General features: G+C 36.6%; 2 protein-coding genes across 3 annotated transcripts; one reads left to right on the forward strand and one right to left on the reverse strand.

Annotated features, from left to right (window-relative positions):
• Positions 1–1762: 1762 nt before the first annotated feature.
• On the forward strand, positions 1763–7647 carry LOC113063075 (sodium/bile acid cotransporter). Its single transcript, XM_026233243.1, has 6 exons — positions 1763–1883; positions 1997–2411; positions 4539–4743; positions 5652–5830; positions 5967–6166; positions 6828–7647. Exons 2-6 carry the CDS (start codon positions 2023–2025, stop codon positions 6896–6898), a joined length of 1044 nt encoding a protein of 347 aa, XP_026089028.1. The 5' UTR covers positions 1763–1883; positions 1997–2022; the 3' UTR covers positions 6899–7647.
• Positions 7648–8136: 489 nt separating this feature from the next.
• On the reverse strand, positions 8137–15534 carry LOC113063077 (serine/arginine-rich splicing factor 5-like). Of its 2 annotated transcripts, none has more exons than XM_026233245.1 (8): positions 15374–15534; positions 15005–15133; positions 13611–13681; positions 13307–13432; positions 12742–12811; positions 11284–11357; positions 11068–11175; positions 8137–9131 (listed from the first exon to the last, which is right to left on the reverse strand). In XM_026233245.1, the coding sequence occupies exons 2-8, from the start codon at positions 15128–15130 to the stop codon at positions 8852–8854; spliced, it is 855 nt and encodes a 284-aa protein (XP_026089030.1). In that variant the 5' UTR covers positions 15131–15133; positions 15374–15534; the 3' UTR covers positions 8137–8851. The 2 variants fall into 2 exon arrangements, with proteins under 2 accessions (XP_026089030.1, XP_026089029.1); XM_026233244.1 differs by lacking the exon at positions 15374–15534 and adding an exon at positions 15210–15345.
• Positions 15535–16096: the final 562 nt, after the last annotated feature.

A 16096-nucleotide genomic window follows, 5' to 3' on the forward strand; every position in this document is an offset into this window, starting at 1 on the left:
AGTTTTCTTTTCTTTTTGGAGTGTAACAAGCTGTTTGTGCATAGATAAGATCCATAAAATTGCAAAGAATAAAGTGTCAAACCCAAAGAGATCTTCTTTATAAAAGTTAAGACTCGTCCACACCCCACTAAAACACCTCATTTAAACACGTCCCCACATCTACGTCACGATGTGGGAAGATTTGCATAATGTTGTCCAGAGAACATGCAAAGAAAGAAGGTGTTGCACCGGTGCCATGTTGTGGAAATGCTGTATCGTTGTGAAAGCAAAAATACTTTGTTTGGCCTTCCAAAAGAGGACAAAACTAGAAATCAGTGAATAAATTCTATTTACAACACTGTTCCAGAACAGGTCAACACAAATATTCAGATGTGTGCAGAGTATTTTATGGAGGACTGTTTCCTGAACCTGGGAAGGCTGTTTCTATAAAGTGGGGCAGTTCCAACTTTGCAAGGACAGTCTGGCACTTCTGACACATAGTCTCTAAGTACATTTTCATATGTAAAAGACTTGCCAACCGATGATTCAAACGCCAGTTTTGAGCAGTTTAGAGCAGCACTTGTTGTTTGTCATTTCTTTGATCACAAATGCAGACATGGTTTTAAGTTTATGTGTCGCGATATGCAACACAGTGTGTAAAAAGACAGTATAAGTCATTATAATCAGTAATTATGTCCCCACTGGATGCAACAATGCCTCGTTTGTAATGAGTTTTATTGGTTTTGACTCATGGCGCTGGGACACTGCATCACAGTATGTTGAGGGGCGTAACATTTCCGTCACACTCTTGATGTATTTGGCCAATCACAATGCACTGGATAGCTAGCCAATCAGCATACACCTCACTTTTCTTTTTTTATTATTAGTAGCAAGAAAATGTTACCTGTATATAATAAACATACATATAGAGTGGATTTATACTAATACAGATTTATATAAAAATTTTAAAGCATTTACAGACTTTCTCTATTTTAATTGCCTTTTTGTACCTTAAACCACATTAAATTGGGTTGTTTTGAACTCAGTGTTTTTTAGAGTAGAAACACTGATATCATGCTGAGATAGCCTTGCCTTTTGTCTAGAAAAAATAAACTTACGTAAAAACTTGTGTTGTTTAGTTGTTAGATGTTGACTAACTGGATGATTATTGGAAATGTCAAGACATGTTATTGTAAATCTGAAAACATGATTCTTCCATTGGCATTTCGTGAGTGTTGTGTTGGGTAGGATGTGGTTAACTGAAGTGTGTTGCAAAGAACATGAGAATCACAGCTTGCACAAATTTCAGCTCTGAAACATGGCAATGAAACCTATAACCTTCGTACATTTCTATTTAGTAACTTATAAAGGAAATTATCAATTTGCATTACATGTGCTGAAATTCTTCCAATGGTTGTGATACATATGGAAATATTCAAATTAGTATTAATGAATTAAATTGTTATGATTAATTTCTTAGCGTAGGAAAAACATATGAAAGGCGACATGTCCGAAAAATGACAAAAAAGCATATTTGTGTTAGAAATTAGAAAATGTTCAATTATCTTCGGTTTTGTTTGTAAACAACTGTGTGAAGAAATAGAATTCTGTTGTTATGCTGTTATGTTCCTACATTGTTTTGAGGTGTGTACAACTGTCTGTATTCAGAAATGACTACACTGTGATATTAAATGTAAATGTGTTTAAAACATGTAGAAGTTATACTTAGCCCCTTAAAGGGTTAAGGAACCAACCATCTGAAACACACACACACACACACATACACAGACACAAAACCTGTGCCAGATTAGAGGACCGATAGGAAACCTCTATTTTTCTCTGACTTGTTCACTGGCTTTCTGAAAACATTCCACACAGTCACCGAAACACTGCATGAAGCAAAGGTAGGCTTGAGATTGATTTTTCTACAAAAACAAATATACTTAAAACAACTTAAGCATTTGATGTTATTTATTGGATTACATGAACGTTTCTGACACTCTCTTTTATCTCACAGTTTCTGAAAACATTTCGAAATCGAAAATGGTGGTCACTGCAAATTCAACCATCGAATCCAATTTTTCAAGCTTTGAAAGGAATATAAACAACACCACCTCAAATGACTCTGCATTCAGTGTCAATGCGGACCTGGTTATCCGCTTTGTGTTAATTGTTATTCTTTTTATCACCATGGTGTCTCTTGGATGCACAATGGAAATCTCAAAAATCAAAAGTTATCTCATCAAACCCAAAGGGGTGGCAATTGCAGTTGGGGCTCAATATGGTATAATGCCCCTCACAGCCTTCTGCTTTGCAAAGCTGTTTCAGTTGGGTCCTATGGAGAGCATATCAGTGTTAATTTGTGGGTGCTGTCCGGGTGGAAGCCTCTCCAACATCTTTGCTCTGGCTCTCCAGGGAGACATAAACCTCAGGTAATTCTTTAGCCAGTTAATACTGACCAATAGTAGACTAATAAAGAACAATGCAAGAACATTTCACGATCTATGGATTTCCTTTTTAATAGCCGGGGAAATGGACCCTTTTCACAATACTGTGATGACGCATTTCAGCGTCATCAGCATTGCAAATCCTCCAAAGGATTTTGTATGTTCATAAAGAAAAGTAAATTTATTACACTATAAGCCTACTTTGTATTATATTACCTCTGCATCAAATTAAGTTAACACTGATGCAAGGGTATTTCTAATACAGCATCTATGGGACTGACTATAAATTTGACATTGTTCTCTCTACTGACTGCTGTAATCAGTCTCTCTCTCTTTTCTCTATTTTTGAAAGTCATGAAAACACTATCATGGAGTTGTTGTTGTTTTTTTTGAGCAAATGAGAATATAAAAAAATGTATATATTAGTGGTTGTCTCCCAAGCACTGCTATAGAAGTTTCCCCTACTATGAGGGCTTCTGCTGCTGAGAACCCTGAAATGTGAAAAAGGTCCATTACAAATCACTAAAGATCAGCAAAGTTGAGTTTGATTTGTTAAAACTATAGTCAACAGTATATTTTTTTTTTTGTGGAAAACTCGAAAAACTAAATAATTGCAGTTGATCTCATTATTTCCTCTAGTTAAAACGTATTAAATTGCTTTTTGAGAAAAAATTTGAACAATAGCCCTCAATCTATGCTATATGCATAATCTATGAGTAATATATGTAATGATGTGATATGGTAATAATGGTAACTTTAATAAGAAAAAATCTTAAATTATTAAATTAAAGTTAATCCTAGATCGGTTATGGCAGAATATCTTTGTTCAACCGTGAACAATGAATCAATTCAGTAATTTGAGTACTTGTGTGCATTATGAAGTAATAATTGACTCCACTTTACATTGTGGCCACATCACCACCTCGAGTGTGTGTTATTTTTCTAATATTCAACGGCACAGAGTAAATTATTCCGCTTATACTACAGTTTCAGCCCAGTCCTCAAGACATAGATCAGAAGATATATTTAAAGAGATTCGTCTGTTTTTTGTACTTAAATCGCTATTGTGAGTAGGATTATTTCTTCCGCATCTCATCCAATGCCTTTTTTTGTTAGTTCCAAAACATAATTTTAAAGCTGGTAACGGAGGCTTGAGCCGTTGATAGCATTCTAATGCAGTTATTAATGAAGTTATTAGAAAGAGAGCGAGAGAGACACACAAAGAGAGAGTAAGCTTGTGTGAATTAGGCTAACTTACCTCTTTGTATCTCTAAACAGCTAGTGAGAAATGTCATGTGTGGCCTTTAAGTTGATACACTATATAGGCTAACTGATAAAATCGTCAGGGCAGCACTGACAACAACACCTTTTGTGCAAAATGCGTGAACGTTCTTACAACTTTACTGTGCGAAGAGGTATGAAACTGTAATGCAGTCAGGAGAGCTGTCTTGAACTACGTTCGTCATGCGTTTCCCAGAAAATAATTGCACACCTCAGAACGTTCGTCAGTCATTAACAACTTTAACTGGTCAAGAGTGGCAAATGACCATGGTATAAGCATTGATATGTATACGTAGATTCCTCATAAGCAACTGTTTCCATGGGCCGCTATACGCAAGGTGTCCTCCATATTGGAAGGGTCAACTTGACATCATTCACCATAATTATCAATGAATATTCAAAGATGCCACAATCCTTACATGTATGGTTCCACCCCACTCTTGCATTTTCTCCTGTAAAATCTTATCCCGTTTCTTCGGGAATTTAAATCCTGGTGGTTTTTACATCTATCGGTTGTACAAGATTGTGGCATCTTCGAAAATGTATTGTTTATTATGGTGAATGACATCAATATGACCGTTGCAAGATGGTGGACATGTCTATGTGCCTGGAGCTGTTGAATGAGGCATCTACCTATACATATTTATGGGTAAAGTGGGATGATTCATGGCTAGCTTTACATTTTAATGCACAATGTTTAGACCAAGACCCACCTGATGTGATACATGAGTTAAATATATATTCAAGTTTGTCTAGTGCTTTATCTGCATTTCTCTAACACAGGGCACTAATGAAAATATCTAATTATTTTTATCTATTTTTTCCCCTTAGTATTGTGATGACTGCTTGTTCCACGGCACTGGGATTGTGTATGATGCCACTCCTGCTCTTCCTCTACAGCCAGGGTTTCTCAAACCTGGCACAGTTTGTTCCTTTCACTTACATCATTTTTTCCCTGATTATGATCCTGGTGCCCTGCGGTATTGGGATCTTGATCAACTACCGAGTGCCCCAGTATTCTAAGATCATCACCAAGGTGTGTGTAAATTCATGCATGGAATATATGTTACTGCTTTTATTCAACAGTTCAATAATGACTTTAGCAGAGTAAAGGCGACGACACATTTACGATTACTCTGCAAAGTCATTTCTATGTGATGATTTTGTGTGAGGGCAAACAAGTTCCCCGTGCAAATTCCACTCTTGTTCTAGTTAACAGTAAGCTGCTTGGTTTGACACAAATGAGTTTTGTGTGAGTTGTGTGCTCTCGTTGTGCGGCATACACCGAAACTCCATGGACAATAAACCCGCAATATTTTGCCTGTGAAAACTTGTTCAGACTTGACCATGTACCCAATCATAGTGTAGCGATGTATGAATCACAGCTTACACAGAAGTCACTAACAAGCAGCTTTCTGTTAGTTAACAGAGCAAATCTGCGTGACCAAATCGAACCTGTTGTGAAATCTGCTGAACAGTGGTAAACGTGACCTCTGACTTAGATGTAAATAGACATAATTTCAGGTTCTGTTTGATTCAATTTTCTAAGCAAAGCCAAAACAAAACCATGACTCAGACCAGGGGTGCGCTTCCCAAAAACATTGGTAATGACAGATTGCAATAATAGTTGCTTTTAGGAAATGCTCTCCAGCATAGTGGTGTTTAGTTTTTGAATGAATCAGTGTCTTTGAAAAATCACTTGAGTAAATCATTCAGTTATAGACAATGTAAGCAGTGTAAAGTACAGAACGACTGTAAGTGTGAATGTCTTGAGTAAAAAATTAATCTGTTAATTCTGCCATGTTGTGAATCTAATATTATATCAACACTCTGGAAAGCTGCTCAGCCACGCAAAGCAAACTGTTTAATGTAAAGTATAAATGCTCTGGCTACATGCCAACAATTGTAAGCATGTTCTGCATTTATTTTTCCGCTGTTTTGTAGGTTGGGTTATCGCTCCTGCTGGTCTCATGTGTTGTCATTGGGGTTCTTGCTGGTTTGTCTGATGGAGGAAAGATTTTCACAGTGCTGTCTCCTCAACTTATAGCCACAGCCGCATTGATGCCATTGACTGGATTCATATGTGGATATATCCTGTCCACTCTGTTCAGGATGAATGCACCGTATGTATGTCCGCTGTAGTGTAGTGTATCTGTCTGAGATGCAAATCCATTCAGAAGATAATCAACCAAATTGATTTCTTGTTCAGTCACTGTGCAGTTTTGGTTATCATGTTCACTTGTGTCCTTTGGTCCTCAGTTGCAGACGGACTGTTTCTATGGAGGTGGGTTGCCAGAACATCCAGCTGTGTACCACAATCCTAAAGGTGGCCTTTTCTGCTGATCTCATTGGTCAGCTGTATTTCTTCCCGGTCATCTACATTGTGTTCCAGATAGTCGAGGCCCTTATCTTCATAGTCCTGTTCAGATGCTATAAGAGACTGAGACCATCCCAACAAGGTACATGAACTCTATAAACTGTTATGAAATGCTAAAAATGGACTTGCACTCAAGCCATCCAAGATGTAGAGTTTTACTATCTTTATCAAAACAAATTTGGAGAAATTTGGCAGTACATAATGTGCTCACCTCCTCTGCAGTGAATGAGTTGCTGTCCGAATGAGAGTTCAAACAGCCAATAAAAACATTCACAAATATTCCACAAGTAATCCACATCCATCGATTAATGCCTCAAATATGTATTTTTTTAGAACTCTTTTGGGCTGCTTTCACTTGTAAGTGATGGTAGATCTGTACATATGTTTTTGGAGAAAGGAATATAGATATAGAACTTTTATTGGAAGCGACAATTTGAATTTAAATTTAATTTGTTTATTACAAACACACTTTTTTACTCCATAAGATGTTAATTGATAGCCGAGTGATGGATTATTGCGATGTTTTTTTATCAGCTGTTTAAACTCCCATTCTGACGGTGAACAAGCAATGGAATGCAAAATTTTTCCAAATTTGTTCTTGAGAGGCCTAATAATTAATCAATTTCAGCAAATTTCCATTTTGTAAAATTCTACCTAAAAACCTAAATAAGTATTTATATTTTTAAGCGATTCATATATGTATATATATATATATATATAATTTTTTTTCTCAATTTACATAGAAATTAAAGAGTACAGAGCAGTGGAAAGAGCAGCTGAAGAAACTAATGGTCCCTCTAACAGTGATATCTGAGGACCCCATAGTGCTTAGAAAGCTCAAAATGGACTCAAGGAGTATGGGACCAAAGTACCATGGATCCTGTGACCATAGGGAATGATTAATAACACAGGAACAACTATATATTTTGTTGTTCCTCCTTGACAAAAAATAACATATGCATAATGCTGAATAGTCAGTACAGAGTATAAAAACCTTTAACTGTACTGTACAAATGTATTGTTTGAATAAAGGAATTAACTTAGTTTTTTTTTTTTTTACATTTTTTAAAATGTATTCTGTTAAATAAGTTTTTTTTATGGCTTAGAAACACATTGATTAGTTTTATATAATCAAGAAAATTAGATTAAAAAATATGGCACCTGGGGTTGGTTGCATAAAAGACTGATCTTAAAAAGTTAGTAATCTGATAACACTGGTCATGACTTTTTAAAGTAATTTACAAAAAGGTAGATCGGCCCAGTTTAAATAAGAAAAATAAAATATAATAATTTCCATAGTAGAAAAAAAAAGTCAATAGGAACCACCAACTGTTTGATTTCCAGCAATCTTCAAAATATCTTCTTTTATGTTCAACATAAGAAAGCAACTCATACAGGTTTGGAACAACATGAGAGTGAGTGAATGATGACAGAATTTTAATGTTTGCGTGAACTATTCCTTTAAGAGACACAGTCATAACATTAGTGGCTATTTTAACTTTATGCAACCGACTCCAGTTTTAAGGCTACTGAAAAGGCAGTCACTTTTATGCTGTTGTGCAACCACATACAATTAGACACTGCATAAAGAAACCATTACGGTCTTATTTGAACACTGAGTAATGCATTGTAATGCATTTTTGTTTTAGGCTAGTTTTGCAATATTGTCATTACGGTTTCAGATTATACGATTTTTATTTTGGAAAATGGCCGACCTCATTTCTAACAGCTGTTCATTTATTTATTCATTTTTAACAGTGTAATGGTACAGAAAGGTAGCATTTGCATCAAAACGTATCCAGTCAAAACCTGACATGTCTGATTTTTACATACTCAAAATACCGGAATACTAAAAAGGATGATCAGAAATGCGCAATATTAAAATCTTATCCTGTTTTTGTTAAATAAAAGAAAATATCCATTGCAAAAAAAAAGCATAGTTTACTCATACAAATGCAACATTGAAACATGTCTCCAGAACGAGAAATTAAACGCATACATATGAATAGGTTTGTATATTATGTAGGGTTCACAAATGTGACAAAGATCTAATTTGTTTTCATGCAGTGTGGAGGGAACTCTGATATTTATTGGATTATAATTCAAGCATCCACATTACAAACAATTCACACATACATTCATGAAGTAACAAAAAAAAAAAAATGTTTTGTAAAATGACTACAAAGTATTAGAAACTTAATTTTACTTTATTTGTTGGATATGAAATGGCTGTTCTGGCCTCACTTTGTTTGTGCACATTTGTGGCAGTTCTTGCATTTGAAATTCATGTTATCATCAGCCTTTCATGAAGCAATAAACACTCATTTGTTGTCTGCCATTATTCATTCTATGTATTATTCAATAAGCCCTAGTAAAATCTTTTTAACACAAAACAAAGAGTCAAACTTTCTGAAAACAAATCACATTTACTGGCTTGTCCATGAATATATTTAAACAATTAAAGACTGCCTCAACATCAAACTTCACTCTTTACGTGTTGATAAAAATAACCACAAAATACCCATTTGAGATATGAACTTCAACAAAACACCCAAAATAGTAGTATATTCCTGATTTAGATCACTCTCCTGTCAAATACCTTCAAACTAGCAACAGAGAGGCTGTGCTGTGAAACTCATGGCATGGAGAGAGGCTGTTCCTCCACTTTCGGAACCGAAACTGGTCAAAGATGGGACAATATTGCTAACTTCAGCCTCTTGCAGTGCTTGACTACAGACGCATCCCTCAGCAAACAGAGCATCGTCGGCTAATGACGACTGTCAGCAGACGGGGAACGGGACGGTGGGGGGCGCTGCGCTGGAGCCGGTGGTGACGCTGATTCAGCACGAGGTGCTTCTTTGGGCTTCACAGGAGAAGCACTGGTCGAACGGGACCGACTTCTGGAGCGGTTATGTGATTTGGGGCTGTGGGAACGGGAACGGGAACGAGAACGGGAACGGGAACGGCTACGGCTACGAGAACGTGATGTGGAGCGCCCTCTGGAACGAGAACGGGATGAGCTATTTGAACGAGACCGAGTTCTGGATCTACAGGACAAGAGAAAAATCAATCAATAAATCAATCAAATCAATCATCTGTCTGTTAATATTAACAATCAAAACTTAAGGGTTGAAAGTAGTTTTTTATGCTCAAAAAATATAGTAAAACTGTAATATTATGAAATAGTCATCACAATTTAAACTATTAAACAATTACAATATTTCTATTTTAAGATTTAATATGTGATGGTCTTCAGAGTCACATGATCCTTCAGATATCATTCAAATATGCCAATTTGTTGCCCAAGAAGCATTTCTTATTATTATCTTTAAATTTCTTATTAACTTTTTTTCCAGGTTTTTTTGGTGATTAGAAAGTCCATAAGAAAATTATTTATATGTAGAATTTCTATGTTTTAACTGTGACTTATAAAGATGAAAAAAAAAAAAAAAAAAAGTATATATATATATATATATATATATATTTATTAGGGCTGGTAAGAGATTTTTAATCTAATTAATTACATGATGTGATGATTAATTAATCATATTAAATCGCTCATCAAATTAGTATTAGTAATAAATAGTAATAAGTCATTTTTGTGTAAAGCATCAAACAGATTACAAAAAAGTAGGTTCATCGAGAAATAGTTTTGTTTGATCAAGTTAAATATAGCCTACTCTTTTAGATCATGTGAGTAAATGATGACAGAATTGTCATTTTTGTTTGGGTGAACTATAACTTAACTTATTTTCTTAAATTTTATTATTATTACCAGGAAAATATTAAATTATTTTGTTAATGAAATTATACTCTAAAAAATAAACTAAAACTGCCAGTAGGTGGTGGTAAATGTCTTAATGATTAAGTCATCGAGTCATTTATTCATTCGTTTGATTCGGTCAAATGGCTGATTCATTCAGGAGTGCAGTAAATGGTTCATTATGAATAGTTCATTAAATTACTAGGCTTGTTCAACTTCATGTTGTTCATCACCATCAGACCCATCGGTGTGTGACATCAACGTACCGCAAGAGCTTAGAGAGCAGACGACTCCTTGTGCTTTTGAATCGCTCTCGCGTTACTTTGATGCCAAACGGTCTGTGCAGCGCCACGTCAAAGTCAACACGACTATGGCCAATGGTTCAAAAGCCAAATGATTCACCAAATTCATTCAAAATGTGGATTAAAAAAATTAAATGGCAGTTCTGCTTTGTCTTTATCTTCTGGTGGGCAAAATTGAGCAAAACAGACAACACTGTGTCTAAAATATAACCATATTAACTTCTTCATGACCTGTTGTATAAGATGAGAATCATACTTGCACTCGTTTGATATTGCACTTAGCCTACAGTTCGTGTGATATCATCACCACATAGTGTGTGTTATAAGTTAAATGATCAGCCTTTAAGAGAAGGACTACGTGAGAGGCACTATGGATGAGAAATTAACTCTGCCGCCTTGATTTTATTCTGTCTTTATTTGTAATGCCAAGAAAAGAGTTAATCTCTCGTGTATGAGAAGAGCATGTTGTCGTGTACCAGCCATTAAATGTGTGGGACACCAACTCCTCATTTTCAATCTCTTTCATTTCATGGATTTAACAAGTGATCAGTCAAATCGTTACAACTTCTTCACTGACTACAGGCTCTAATACTCTTTTACGTGCGCACATGTGTGTGTGTGTGTGTGAAATGCGGTGCTGAAGTGAAATAGCTGGGCAGTTTGATAGCCAAATTCTAATAGGCTGCCCTAATAAAAATAATAGTTATTATTATAATTTAATACATTAATAGGAGAATGAGCCTAATATCGTCTTGACTAGCGACAGAGAAATCTGCTATCCTCGATATCTCGGACTATCATCGATACACTATACTATCGGCACAACCCTACTGTATATTTCACATTTGTCATTAACAACACATAATCAAATTAAAAACTTTAAACCTTAACAGACAGCCAAAACCAAGAATAACTCACTTTTTCCTGGTTGCCTCAACAAGCTTGATTTTCCTTCCATTGATCTCCTTCCCAGACAACTTCTCAAGGGCATTTTTTAGATCACTATGAGAAGCAAACTCAACCACACTGTAGAAAGATAAAAGCATTACACAAAACAGCAGTACAGTATCAACTGAGATTCAAGCTAAAATAATTCTGCAGGGAGAGTGACGGGAAAGAAAAGAGCCAGCTCACCCCTCATTAAGCTTTGGCCGATGGGCATCTGCAAAAGTAACCTCTCCAGCCTGTCTCATGAAATCCTTCAAATCCTACACACAGTACACCAGCATTTAGAGTTAGCTAAGTATACGTTTCATGCAGTATCACAGTAACTGAACTATCACAGTTGGGGTCCGAGAATCTCTCAGCTCATGCTCAAGCCTGGACCATGTTCAATATGCTTCAATACAAACGATCAAATTAGGCTGAAGAACATTTCAGCGCACGGATACCAACAAAAGGTACAGGGTCTGTGTAGGGTAACATTTTGAATTAGTAATCAGACAGAAAAGAACTGCAAAAAGCACCTGACACCTTTGAAATCACAACGTGTGTTGTGGAGGAGTGAATCAGCCCCATTTCATGGTCTTAGAAATCTCTATTCAAAGCTTTGTGAGGCCATCCCTGGCTTCTAAACACGGTCTAAACACAAAGACTTCTGTCTTGTCAGACCAAATTAACAAGCACTGAAACAAAAGAAGAGTGGCGTATAATCAAGGGTATTTTGGCTTGCAATGCTGTAACATTCCCAGACCCCCGAAATACAAGACTAGCAGAGGAAATATCTGGAGCAGCTCGTTAAAAAAGGGCCCCACATTTGATAAAATGTCAAAAACATTTACATTGCAGATGCATTCTTACCAAAACAAAAGTGTATAGAGTGTGGTAGAGCACATGGCTTTACTCCATCGATCGTACCCTACTTGTGCCATCCCCTTGAGCGTAAACAGCGAGGAAGAGATTATAGACTAATACCTGGGACCAGGGTGGGTGAGTATACCGATCGAAGCCTCTCAAATTACCGAACCCCTCGATTGACTGTGTATACCAGAGATTGGCTCTGTTTCTCTGTTTCTCTCGCTCTCTTTCTGCCCCTCTCTCTCACTCTCTGTCTCTCTCTTTCAGCTCGGCACCGTCACAAACTGTGCTTTGTAGCGGCGGCCGCTGCGTCTAGAGCGAGAAGGCATCACTCACAGACAGCTCTCATGCGATCGACGGAGGTCAACTAGGCGTGGGACACAATGGGAGTGGCTTAAGCAGAGAGAGGGGCCCTGTAGGGGTTAACTCCACCATTAGCGAGCTCTTCCATACGACACAACAGTCAGGCTGGCAAATAGAGGGGTGAACAATTGGTTAAAACAGAGGCAAAGTGACTTAACCTTACCATTTCCTCTTCTCTAGCACTAAAGAAGTATTTATCATATGACCTTCAATTTGAAATTAATCTCAGAATGACACTTTTTGTCACTGATTTACATTTAATTGGGTAATTAAAAACTACTAAATCAACATAACTATCTACATAACTCATCATAACTCTCATATTCTATTCATTTATGAAGGAAACCCTTATTTTTTTGTCAGTTGCAATGACTGGGAATATAACTGCCTCACCAAAACTTGAGAAAGTTGAAGAAATTGTTGAAGACTCACCTGCCAGCTGACTCTCGATGACAGATTCTCCACAATGAGGCGATTCTCTGTGCGCATTGGTGGAGGATTCCTGACAGATGAAACACAAGTTATTGGCTTGATTTCTAATGTAGAAATAAGACTAAACTGAACAACCCTATCTGGGTAAACATGCCACACCTTTTGGATTTATATACACTGTTGTTTAATAGTTTTGGGGTCAACGAGATTTTTTTTTTAAAGATTTTAAAAAGTTTCTTACTAAGACTGGATTTATATTATTAAAAATACAGTAAAACCAGTAATATTGTGTAATATTATTAAATTCAATTTGAATATATTTTTAAACAATTTATTCCTGTTATGGCAAAGCAAAATTTTCAGCCATTACTTCAGTGAGGAAAAGACACTTCAAAACAACAGCATTTATTTGAAATTTTACGATTTCTTTGGTAAGAATGTAAAAGTCCTTACTGGCAATTTTGATCAATTGAATGCATTCTTGCTGAACAAAACGTAATTTCTCACAAAAATAAAAAATATTTCTGAACCACAACTTGAAAATTCAACCAGAATTGACCCCTACCTCCGGCTATCCTGGGAGCCACGACTATACCGACCAGGAAAACGACCTCCACCTCCACCTCCACCACCAGCACCACCACGGCCTCGGCCTCCACGCAGACGGACACGGGCATGTTCAATGGTCACCCTAAAATCAAAACATCCCTTAGACACAAGTCTCAATCTTCCTTTTCCTCTCTCTAATCATTCTTAGACAGACTTTCCTTATCCCTGTTGCTTTTAGCCTGCTCACTGAGGAAATGAAGGCTGTTTTGAAACAATATATACTGAGGAAAGTAAGATAGAAAAAAAATCACTATTCATACCTCTCATTGCAGAGCTCTTTACCATCAAGCTCATAAACAGCATCTTCTGCATCTCTCGGATCATCAAATTCCTGTAAAGAAAGAACCTCGAGATTTACATCTGAATATTATATACTGCAGAGGTAATCCCTAATTTATTTTTCAATTAATATTACTTATTTAATATATATATTTACAAGTTTGCAATTTTATAATATTATTATATACACTACGGTTCCAAAGTTTGGGGTCAGTAAAATGGTTCTTTTTAACTTTTAAACTTTCTATTCATCAATAAATCCTGAAAAAAACAACAACAAAAGAATCACGGTTTCTACAAAAATGGATAAGTCAGAAATGTTTCTTAAAGCGATTGTTCGCCCAAAAGTGAAAATACTGTCATTTATTACTCATTCTCATGTCGTTCCAACTCCTTAAGACCGTCGTTCATCTTCGGAACACTAATTAAGATATTTTTGATTAAAATGGAGAGCTTTCTGACCCTGCATAGACAGCAATGCAACTGAAACGCTCCCAGGCCCAGAAAGGTAATAAGGACATAGTTAAAATATTCTGTGACATCACAGGTTCAACCATAACATTGAGAAGCTACGAGAATAGTTTTTGAGCGTAAAGAAAAACGCCCTTGTGAATGGCGGCGGAGACTCATCTGGAAGAGAATTTTTTGAATAAAGTAGTTTTGTGCACAAAAAAAATGGTAGCTTCTCAATGTTACAGTTGAACCACTGATGTCACAAAATATTTTAACAATGTCCTTATTACCTTTCTGGGCCTGGGAGCGTTTCAGTTGCACTGCTGCCTATGCAGGGTCAGAAAGCTCTCGGATTTCATCCAAAATATCTTAATTGGTGTCCCGAAGATTAACGAAAGTCTTTAAGCGAAGGCATTTGGACGACATGAGGGTGAGTAATTAATGACATTTTTTGGGGGGTGAAATATCCCTTTAAGCCCCAAATCTTTACATTATAATGAATTCTGAAGAATCACGTGACACTGAACACTGGGGTAATGATGGCTGCTGAAATTAGTTTGAAGCATATGAAAACAGAAAGTTAAAATAGTAAAAATATCATATTACGTTTTTTAACTGTGTGCAAAAAAGGCAACCTTCTAGTTATTCTAAGAGACTTCCTCCAAACGGTGGTTTATTAAAAAATATATAGTAATAATATATAATTGAATTGTGTGTGTGTGTGTGTGTACACAACACACTTTATAGAAATATATAAATGAGAGCCGTCTATCACCATAGGTGAATACTGTCAAATAACACTAATTTGGTAACGTTAGCTCACTGGGCTTTGAAACGCAGCCCTTGTTTTATTAATAGTCAATTGAACATGCATATAACATGTTTTTACAATACTGTTCAACTGTAAAAAGGCAAAACGTACTACAAATCCGAAGCCTCTTTTCAGGTCGATGTCCCTGATTCTTCCGTAACCCTTGAAGAACCGCTCGACGTCCTTCTCCCGAGCAGAGGGGTTTAATCGACCGATGAAAATACGACAACCGCTCATTCTCTTCAAAACATGAGCAAACATGTTAAAACAACCATCATATGATTATACTGTCTTTCTGCAATTGTCAAACACATACAAATCTCTGCAACAATGGCTCGAGGCCACGACCCACATCCAGAGTGAAATCATTAAGTGCTGCATCGCTCCACAAAATACAATCGTTTAAACGACACATCCATTATAAGATGAAGTCAGGCAGTTATGAAGATGTCTTAAGTACATACTGTCTTATGTACGAACCTCAACCTGGTGTTTTTCCTTTGGATGTGTCGTGCCCGTTGAAACAGTCCCCTCACACAAAATGGAGTCAGAGCAGCGAGGCTCGACGTCAGCGCTGATCTGAGATCAGTTCAGGACACCACAATCGCTGCGCTACTCGCAGATAAGATATGAATGCTACATCGATTACTCAATAATTTGAACCATTTTAGCTATCTACATATTAAGAAAATGGTGGAAAAGACACAATTTGTAGTGTATGTGGTAACTTAAATCAGATTTTCCACATTTATTCCGACCATAAAATACTTTGTTTGGATAAAACGGCGCGTATGTAATGTTTCTGCACCGAATTGTCCTGAATCAATTGAACCGGTTCACAAATTGAGTCTGAACTAGAATCTCTCAGAGACCGTCTTTTTTGGTCCGACTCACCGAAAAACAGTACTGGACTGTTCATGATAGTTTACTGCTATTTATCTTTTAAATAAGATGCATTACGGCTGCAATATACAGTAATCATGTAATGAGGTAAATAGCTGCATCGTTCTTTAAAATCGGTTCTTTGAAAGAACTGTTCAAAAGAACCGAAACGCGGAAATGAGCCGGACTTCCTTTACTACTGTCCCCTAGAAGTACAGGGCTCGAACACTAGATGGCGTTAACGCACAACATTAATTACTAACTAATGTTATCTGCACTTTACCCTTATTACAATGGAATCCATCATATCATATGACATTA

The sequence above is a fragment of the Carassius auratus genome, chromosome 45, assembly GCF_003368295.1.
Source record: "Carassius auratus strain Wakin chromosome 45, ASM336829v1, whole genome shotgun sequence".
Taxonomy (NCBI): Eukaryota; Metazoa; Chordata; class Actinopteri; order Cypriniformes; family Cyprinidae; genus Carassius; species Carassius auratus.

Bases quoted from the DNA above. Each gene is read 5' to 3' on its own strand.
- LOC113063075 (XM_026233243.1), top strand. From the start codon at position 2,023: ATGGTGGTCACTGCAAATTCAACCATCGAATCCAATTTTTCAAGCTTT. The intron at 2,412-4,538 runs GTAATTCTTTAG...TTTTCCCCTTAG, and splicing joins CAGGGAGACATAAACCTCAG to TATTGTGATGACTGCTTGTT. The intron at 5,831-5,966 runs GTATGTATGTCC...TTTGGTCCTCAG, and splicing joins CTGTTCAGGATGAATGCACC to TTGCAGACGGACTGTTTCTA.
- LOC113063077 (XM_026233244.1), bottom strand. From the start codon at position 15,308: ATGTGTCGTTTAAACGATTGTATTTTGTGGAGCGATGCAGCACTTAAT. The intron at 13,433-13,610 runs GTATGAATAGTG...TTTTGATTTTAG, and splicing joins AAAGAGCTCTGCAATGAGAG to GGTGACCATTGAACATGCCC. The intron at 12,812-13,306 runs GTAGGGGTCAAT...TTCATCTGTCAG, and splicing joins GGCTCCCAGGATAGCCGGAG to GAATCCTCCACCAATGCGCA.